Genomic DNA, 10073 nt, shown 5'->3' with positions numbered 1-10073 from the left:
TTTGTTATTATTTTAAGCCTGGTCTCTGATGACAAACTATCGGCATACACCAGGAAGATGTTTTTTTCACAATGCGCTGTTGCAATGTTTAAAAAGCACCTAAGCAAGCCTCACCCTGCCAAGCATCTCGCAAAGCAACTAATTAAAAGATTAGTAAATTTTTGAAAATGGCTGCCATTAAGATGCTCACTCATTTAAAAGTCTCTCCCACCAATTGGTGCCCAATTCAAACCTGCATGACAAATCGACAGAAATAGATAAGACAGTGGATAAGATGGACGTCCAATTGGGAGCGGCAATTCATGTGCCTCGCCTTTGAGAGCATATACACTAAATATCTTTATTGGGGTCTTGAATATCATTAAAAAGCTGAACCAATCACCTTGAGGCATTAAATCAAAGCACCGCTTATCTGGAGTATTCCCATAATGCTTATGTGAATCCAAATCTTATAATAAATACATTGGATACATGTAGATTTAAATCATAGTAAGACTAGTCTATTAAATGTATGAAAGTATCTGCTCTAGCATCAGTATATGTGGCTTCTATTGCTGGATGAATGCATTTCATAATTGCAGATACGAATATCAATAGCAGCAAGAATAAAGCAAATATATTACCGGATTGTGTTTTTCTGCAGCAGTACTGAATAAATAAATGTAATGTGTGCCAAAGTGAATGTAAACAGCTTAGCAAAAAATAAAGAAATAAAATAAAATAGAATAGTATAGTCTATAGACATTTGGTTATGGAACAACTATAAAAATGTACATATAGGCCTACCATCAAGCAAATACTGTATATACTTAAAAAACGTGTAGCGTTTGTTCCATGAAGGAACCGGTTTCAGTGTGCTGTGGATTTAGTGAGAAAAAAACACATTACGTAGAAACGTGTGTTGAACTTTAGTCGAATATTTTTAGCAAAACAGGCCTTGTTTGGCCATAATATATTTTTTTGCCTATGACAGATTTATTGACGTTTATGGCTCCTCCAGCTGTGCTTTGCATGGCTATAAAAAGTGGGACGGACACCTCTGCATCTCTCACTTGCGGTCAACTCAATCTACAGGTAAGGTCCACATTGACTTTTTGGTGGGGGTGATCTTGAATGAGTGCAAGTCATGAGTGAGAAAGAGTATTCTGGAAATATTGGTACTGTATTTAAGTAGACTTTTCAGGAATTTGAATGTTTGACATTTTTTCTGCATTTCGATAGAGATTTTAATAGAGATTGATTGATTGATTGATTGCTATTTTGGAAACATTCAACAATGATTATACAATAGAACAGGAGAAGCAAGATGTTACCCACTTGTGGCTTATTCATGCCAGAGAAATGCTTATGTTTTTCCGGTTGTTAAATATAGTTTTTTGGGGGTTTTTTTTTAGTGAAAAAAGATTGTAATTGTCTTTTGTTTTATTTTAAATACGGATACATAAAGTTAGCAATTGTATAGAAATGCTTTGTTTTGGTGGCAATGCTATTTAGCTTTTTTCATCCCAGTACGAGCGATACAAAGGTGAATAAAGGTTTTTATTTCATTGTGGCAAGTTAAAGTAAAAATCACATTCAAGAGTCGATTATTTTCCTTTAAATTTGCATAAAAAAAAAAAAAAAACCCTCAAGTGCCATGCTTGAGTATGGTGAGTTCGGCCGTAGATGGAAACTATGTGCCAGTTGTTGACGAACTCAACTGAACTAGTGTTCTCAAGTCAAAGTGACAATTACGTCGATTCCATTTACGGAAAGGTTTGAACGTGGGCGGGTTTCAAACAGCGGTCAATCTTGTCAAACCAGTCACGTCTCAACACCAGACAATGATGCTGCCTGTAACTCAAATGCGATATGATGTTGCAGGGACAAACATGTGCCTGAAGCCCGGCCACCCTTGCAACTGTCTGGCCGAGGGGAAAACCTGTGAACCCTGCAGGATGAGCAAAGAAGGAGACGTTCAGGGGCATGACTCCTCGAGCAGTGGCGCGGCGGAGAACACGGGTGAGCCCGACCACCCAAACGAAAAACCGAGTGCTTCGAGGAAGGAAAGAGACAGAAACTGGGGATGGATTCTGTCCGGGGTCATCTTTATCAACATCCTGATGCTGGGCATCGCGCTGGTGAGCGGCAGCGCCTACGAGCACGTCGACATCAGCATGTCTGAACTCCAAGTTTTCCTGGTTATCATCCTCATCCTCACGTCTATTTGGATGATCTACTACATCATCTTCACAGCCAGGATTGAAAACGCCGTCGCTTACAGGGACCAACACGCCGGACCCGTTTGGCTCAGGGGTATGTAACCTTGACGTGTCCGTTTTTGGGGTGGAATGTCCGCATATATAAGTCTCAATATTGTCCATCTTTTGCTCCACAGGTGGAATGGTACTATTTGGACTCCTCAGTATCATTATGGACATTTTCAAGATAGCGAGCTACGTCGGTTACCTCCACTGCGAGTCGGCCATCAAGATTGTTTTTCCTGTGATCCAACTTGTTTTCATCGTTGTGCAGGTAAATAATAATAATAATAAATTGGTAATAAATGAACTCTACACGCTAATTAGAACGGATCTAAGATCAAAATTTTAACCGGAAAATCTGTTTTCAGACGTACTTCATGTGGGTTCATGCAAAGGACTGTGTACAGCTCCAAAGGAACCTTACGCGGTAAGTGATGGTTTCATTTCTGTCTTTAAAAGAAGAATGCTCACCCAGACAAACCGAGTGCTTCTCAATTATTTTTTGCAGTTGTCCAACCTAGGTAAGAGAAAGCTTTCCCCCGCCACATGAATAGGATTATTATCAATAAAAATTGCAAGACCTAAAAATGTATCCTTTTTAACTAAAAAAAGAAAAAGGTCATTTCAATCCATTTTTAACAAGTATTTACGTTTTACAAGGTGCATACAGGTTACCGGTCAGTCTGAAAAAGAAAAAATAGCTTCAAGGGCATCAAAGGGCCTGAAAAAAAAGTCAATCTTATTTAAACAAGAAACATTCTTTACCAATTGAACCATTTGATGCTGATAAAAATTAAATCAATAAATATAATGGAAGTATATTGATCTGAAACCTTAACACAGGAGAACTAATACCCTAAAAAATGTAACCTTAAGAAAAAGGTTTAAAACATTGACCAGATAAAGCCTGTTCCCGGGGCTCAATCTTTGTTGATTTTGCATCGCATTGCATCGAACTCAAACGAATATTAAATCTGTTCAATAAGCAATATTGACAATCTAACTCAGGAATTATTTACTAAATGGGAAATGTTTTAGGTAGCATTTTAACATTGAAAATATTGCACAAGGGCATAAATCCATTTTTAATAGTGAAAAAAATACTGGTGTCACAACCTGTGGCATTGGAGTCATGTAAGTTCCGAACTTTTGGTGGACATAACATCATGAAACTAAAACAAAAATATGAAAAGAGGCCATGTACATCGGTAGCTAGCTAGCTAGTTTGAATAGATAGATAGATAGATAGATAGATAGATAGATAGATAGATAGATAGATAGATAGATAGATAGATGGATGGATGGATGGATGGATGGATGGATGGATGGATGGATGGATGGATGGATGGGCTCACGATTGACGCAGAGCTCTGGATTGACGGACACTGATTTCTCATGTTGAGCTCACGATTGACACAGAGTTCTCAATTGACATCACTAGTGGTTCAAACTGGTTGAGTGACTCGAGACAAGAATTTTTCCAGTGAACGTTTTAATCAAATTCCAAACTGCATGACATGGAGCAGGTGTTTGAATATGACTCAAGTTTGAGTTCACAGCACAAAAAACATAGCTATATTCAAGTGTACAGTCATAGTAACGCCTTTTCAAGTCATTTAGAAAATAACATCACAATGAAAACAAAAGAATGAAAAGCTCTGATTGTAATCCTTGAGGAACTCCTCACTCCGTTGTGGAGCGGAAGCTTCACGTCATGAAAGTAAAACTTTAGAATGATAACATAATATATAGATTAACTTAATCACAATCTGAAAATTATACATTAGACATTTTGTTCTGACACTACATGAGAAGTTAATGGGTTCAATTTTAAGTGGCAATTACAGTGCATATTTTCTCAGGGAGGAACTAGAAAAGCAATTATTGCGCTGTGCAACCATTAGCTTTTTTGAGAAACAAAGTTCCATTGATCAGAAGAGTTCTTCATAAAAAACTACAAAACATAACCAAAGAGGGGAAGCCAATAAATTTTGGTAAGGATCTGAAGAGGGATGATCTTGGCAGACATACTTCCTGAGGAAAAAGTCAAAATCAGAATAAAGCTTTGTTCTACAGAAAATTTCAAATGGCATTACCTTACATTAAATTATTATACACATTAAAAGAGATTAAAAGAGGACTCAAATAGAATTAATTTAAATTATTGGGTGGGATGAACTCAGGTTTTAAATCAGGCAATCAGGTCTTAAGAGATGTTCGAATAATCAGTATTTTTTGTAATATAGCTGTCAGTTTTCTAGAGCGCTTGTTATATTGTGTAAGATCCCCAGTGAGGTAAAATCTGTCACAGTTCACTTTGGGCAAGAGGCAGGTTACACCCATGATTGTTAGCAAGCCTACAGAACGTAATTTCAAAAAACAAACCAAAAAAATAGATAGAAGATAAACTTTGTCCAATAAGATCACAAATTAAAGACCGAAACAGAGAATGGTTCTTCTGACTTTTTCCTTCTACTCTACTAAGGTACATGCCATTGAAAGAAAAAAAATTGAACGCGATCACAAAAGTAAAAGAAACGTTGATTCTCTTTTTGCATGGGGATTTCGAAGGTGTGTTTCAGTCATACTAAAGCAACCACAAACTACTATTTTGCATTACGATGGCGTCAAATTGGCTTCGCCCTTCCGCTTGGTATTTCGCTTGATCCAGGAAGTAGCATGGTAGCTAACTCGGTTAACCTTCTGCCATCTAATGGAAGCGTATTTCACTGTACTTTTGACTAAAAAGGTCAAATTTGATCAGTTTCGTTGCTTGTTTGGCGTTTGATGTTTATTGCAATGACCATAATTGTTATGAAAACAAATCTTCACTGCAGGTGCGGTCTGATGCTCACCCTCGCAATTAATTTGGTTTTGTGGATGGCTGCTGTCACGGACGAGTCGCTCCACCAAACAGGCCACCCCGATGACGACCACGGTGGCGATCATGGCGACGACCATGGCAATGACACGCATCACGAACCCGACGATCACCACGGCAACAGCTCTCATAAGAACACGGGACGGATGTTTTACATCACCAGAGGTACAGAAGAAGAAGTCAATGTAGACACATTTTTTATCTCAAGACCACATTTGAATTTCAGTAGGAAAGATGAGCATTTTTTCTGTAGCGATTAATACTTTACCCGCCCCTGTAACCAATACAAAAAACGATTTAATGAATAATTAGCAAACCTTAATCAAAGGTACAGTATTAGGAAAAAAGTTTTTAAAAAGAATTGCTGAAAGTCAAACCCAAGTCTATGAGCACCATAAGATTTCAGATTTAGCATTCGGTTTCTAAGGACAGTGTGTCCTCAAGTGTTTTTTCTAACCGCAATCCCCTTTTTTTTTAATTGTTGACAACAAGAATCCCCACTTTGTTTAAGTTTATCTGAAGAAAATTTTAGTTCATCCAGTTATCAATTTGCTCTAGTGACTAGAGCAAATTGATAACTGGATAACTAGAGGATAACTAGAGTCTAGTCAGTGACACAGCATGTTTTAATTGAACTGCTGTCATTTGGGGACATTGTAGGTAACATACACAAATTAAACAAAAGGGGCCAAATATTGACCCCTGAGGAACCCCACATTGTGGCCATTCAATCAGATTCAAAGTTTAAGTTTAATTACAATCCATCAATTCCAGTCATAGTTAAAACAGTGCTTTTTATTCATGTTAATCTTCAGATCTGAATCTAAATCTCATTTTTAATCTCTTACTTTATGATTTCTGCTTGATTATAGTATTTTTGCATTAGGCTTCTCATGCTTGAGTTTTGGGGTTTTTCACCAATTGGCTGTCATTGTGTTGGTAGGCTTCTGTTGTGGATGGGAGGGAAAATTTAGGGGCAGAGGACATGAAATTGTAAAAGCATGTGAGAGTTGTCCGTCCTACTTTTTAAAAACACCCCGACAGCACCTTGGATAAAAATAGAGTAATACAGTATGCATTCTTTATAATAATGAGCTTGTTACCACAGAGGGATCTCAAGTTTAGCCCACTTCATAAATGCAAAGCATCAATCTTGCACTGCAGCCACAGCTCATGATAGCAAAATACAGTTGCTGCTATTAGTGGAGCGAGTCAAAACAAGGCACTTTGCCAAACTACTTGAGAACACAATGCTTTTGAGCAAGTCTGTGACGGACAAGACGCCGGGTTTTATTTTAATGTTATTTTCTAATCATTTGGCGACTGACAAAGCAAAAAAAAAGAAAAAACACCAAATTCCTCCTGATGGTTGGGATGAGTGTAAAAAGACAAATGGTTACCTTTTCAAGTCTACTGAAGAAATTAAATGGCTGATGTCACTTTTTTGTTGGTCGATATCAACCTTTTAATCTTCCGCCATATCACAATGCCTCTAAATTTTAAAAAATGGTTGAGGAAATGTGTCGGTGAGAATAAAATGACAGATTTTCATGAATCTATTTTTTGACAATTTTTGACCAAATTTAACATCAACCAAGTTATCAACAAGACAATCCAAATCTCTCTTTCTGGCTCAGCGAGTTTTGGAGAAGACGGATGCGAGTGCAGCCACACATCCTGCAGCGTGTTTCAAGAGGCCTACTTCTACCTGTACCCCTTTAACATCGAGTACAGCCTCTTCGCCTCCGCCATGGCCTACGTCATGTGGAAAAACGTGGGCCGATTGGGCGAGGCCCACGATCCTCACAGCCACGGCCACGCCCACAAGTTCCACCTCAAAGACGCTCTCATCGGCCCCCTGGTGGGAGTCCTTCTGGTGTTCGCCGGCCTGGCCACCTTCATCGTTTACGAGATGGACATGAAGAAGGATGGAGACGATGACCACAGCAAGAGAGACCAAGCCCTGCTGATTCATTTCGTCATAAACATCGTAATCATAAGCCTGATGCTGGTGGCGACTCTAGTCGGCGCCACTATCTACAAGTTGGACCGCCGGGAACACGACTCAGAGAAGAACCCCACCCGTAGCTTGGATGTGGGCCTCCTGGTGGGAAGCTCCATGGGACAGTTCATCATCAGCTACTTCACCATGGTCGCCATGGTGGCATCCGGAGCCAAAGGCCACCTTAACAGGCTCAACCTCACCTGGGCTATAATGATGGTGATCCAGATCGGGCTACAGAACTTCTTCATCGTCGAAGGTCTCCACCGGGAACCTTTCCATGAGGAGCACCACGAGCCGATAACCTCAGTGACCAACATCTACGCATTGGAGCACTATAACAAAGAGATAAACGGTCTGGAAGGATCAGAAATAAGGAGTAAACCGGAGCCGGAGATGCCGACGGTGACCCCGCACGGCTACGTGGTGCGCTACCCGCACAAACTGTCGTGGAAGAGAAGGATCCTGAAGGAGGTGTCTGTCTTTTTACTGCTAGCCAATATCATTGTGAGTATCCCATGCAGATCATTTTTCTAAAATGACTGACTCACTTTTTAAATCAACAAAAAATGGTATTTGTAGAAGTACAATGTACTCCTCAAACTAGTGAAAAATAACATTTTTAACTTATTCAGTGTCATGGACGAGATTTCTCGTCTTTTAAAATAGTAATAATAATAATAAATGATAAAATTGTACTGTACTGTAGTGCTAGCTGTGACCATTGGATGGCAGTGTTTCCACACTTACAACCCAGCTATTACCTTCGTCAATTGTAATTTAAGAATGGAAGTCAATCTTTCATATGGCAGCACCCATTTTTACATGGACATAGCACACAATCTTCTGTCGGCCTTGAAAGAAATGAAAATGCTAAATATACGAGAGATTGAAAGACCTCTTCTTGAATCAAAATCACTTTTCACAACATAACTCATTCACTACCATTGACGACCACAGATGTCAACAATCCATTTTTTAAAGATTCATTTTTCTACCTGTTTTTATTTGTAACATTTGTTTCGTCTGTTTCATTTTTCTTCACCAGCTGTGGATCATGCCAGCATTCGGCGCTCGCCCCCAGTTCGACCACTCGGCAGAAACAGATTTTTACGGCTTCAGCATCTGGGCAGCCATCGTGAACGTGGGATTGCCTTTCGCAATCTTTTACCGCATGCATTCAGTTGCCGCCCTCTTGGAAGTGTTCGTCCTCTCATAAGTTGATGACCTCTTTGGAAAATTGCTTCTTTGTTACTTTTTTTTCTATCATACAAGCAGTCCCCAGCATTATTTTTCGCAGATCACTTTGACATAAATCTATCTTTCATGGACTGGCATATAAACACATGATAGTTATTGATGCCAATCTCATTTTGGGGAAATTGTGAGTGTGTGACTGCTCTGATTTTTTTTTTTTTTTTTTTTTGGGGGGGGGGGCCTGCATTGCAGAAAATCCTACTTTGCAAGCTGTTGGAAAAGAAAATGTGTTATTGTTTTGTTTTTTTTTAAGGCTTTGTTGCCTCATTTGCAAGCCTGTCATGACAAATTATGCAAAGTTCGACTAGAACTGCTGATATTGTCTTAGATACAGTTTTCTTATACGCCATTGCTCTGTCCTTTTCCTTTTCTGAGGGTGGTGTTTGGTTTTAACGCTTTGTTGCTAGGTTGTGGACTTTTTATTTTTTCACTTGAGCAAGGATAGCGGTTTAATTTATGTACAGAGGCACCTGATTTTTGTATTAGAACTTTCAGAGGGATGGACTACTTTTTTTTTTTTTTTTTTTAAGTACCAGTCGGCAGCCTGGCGGTTGCGGATTTCATTTATACTACTTATTTTATTCAGGATTACAGAGAAGCTGGATCTTATCCCAGCTGTCTTTGGGCAAGAGAACGGCAAAAAGATTGATCACCACTTAATCGCAAACCATAACATCAACAAAGAGGCACATTTTATAGAGTTGTGTGTTTACTTGACCTAATGTAAATGAGAAACCCAAATCAAGCACAAGAAAAACAAACACTTTCTTTCTTTGCATTTTAAGGCTGATGTGCTCACCATGTGTGGTATTCCACCAATTTTTTGTAAAATATAAATGTGAACTTTTTCTTCATTTTTCTAAAGACTATGATAATGTGTAAACATTGTGACTGATGTTGTTCCTATTGATGTTTTTTTTTTCAATGTGGTAAAAGGATTGCCTTTACCCTGTAATTATATATTTATGTGTAAGTGTAATGTGCAGATGAGTGAAAATAAATGAATTGCACTGTTTATAGGCTTCAGTTTGTGTATGCATAGAATAAACACAACAAACTAAATAAAATTATTTGAGGTGGTGGTGATCATTGTCTTCAAATATGTTATTTTGGTTGAAACCTTGTAATTATTTACTGAATGGAAAATCAGCATTGCTTCCTTGTTTTCAGTTTTGACTTTTGACTTCACTCACCTGGAACACAGACATTCTGTATTTCTTCAGAAAACATGAATACCTACACCTAGTAAACCATATATTATTCCACTGGTCCATATAAAAATACATAACTTATGTCGTGTATTATGGCGTATAAATTATATTACCAGCAATTATATTACGAGCAGAATTTAAATCAGGCAAATGTGATACCGTCCTGCAGGAGTTACATTACAAAACAGACAGAGGTTTGTAAAAAATAGATATATTTCAATCTTTTTTCTTTTTTAATTACTGTACATGCTGACTTGAAAAGAAGGGTTAAAAAATGAATATAAATTCTTGGAGATTTCACACTTTATATCTGGCAGATATAAGGACCGATTTTATACGTAAAAGGCCTTGGCAAAACATAACTTCAATTTGTTCCTGACAAGTACGCTTCAAAAAAAGGGTTTTTCCTTCAGACGCTTTCATGTGCGTGTTATTTGCTTTCTTTTTCCATACGAAATGCAAAACAAACTGAAATTTGA

The 10073-nt window shown here is 38.3% G+C and overlaps 1 protein-coding gene across 1 annotated transcript; it reads left to right on the top strand.

Moving 5' to 3' along the window:
- Positions 1-1858: 1858 nt before the first annotated feature.
- On the top strand, positions 1859-9469 carry LOC148410430 (proton channel OTOP2-like). Its single transcript, XM_088437139.1, has 6 exons — positions 1859-2295; positions 2378-2514; positions 2612-2670; positions 5081-5289; positions 6762-7633; positions 8175-9469. The coding sequence occupies exons 1-6, from the start codon at positions 1872-1874 to the stop codon at positions 8343-8345; spliced, it is 1872 nt and encodes a 623-aa protein (XP_088293265.1). The 5' UTR covers positions 1859-1871; the 3' UTR covers positions 8346-9469.
- Positions 9470-10073: the final 604 nt, after the last annotated feature.

This window comes from Hippichthys cyanospilos, chromosome 16, assembly GCF_059441005.1.
Source record: "Hippichthys cyanospilos isolate Australia breed blue-spotted pipefish chromosome 16, RoL_Hcya_1.0, whole genome shotgun sequence".
Taxonomy (NCBI): Eukaryota; Metazoa; Chordata; class Actinopteri; order Syngnathiformes; family Syngnathidae; genus Hippichthys; species Hippichthys cyanospilos.
Note: the sequence above shows the minus strand (reverse complement) of the source record. Positions and strands in the feature narration are given on the sequence as shown.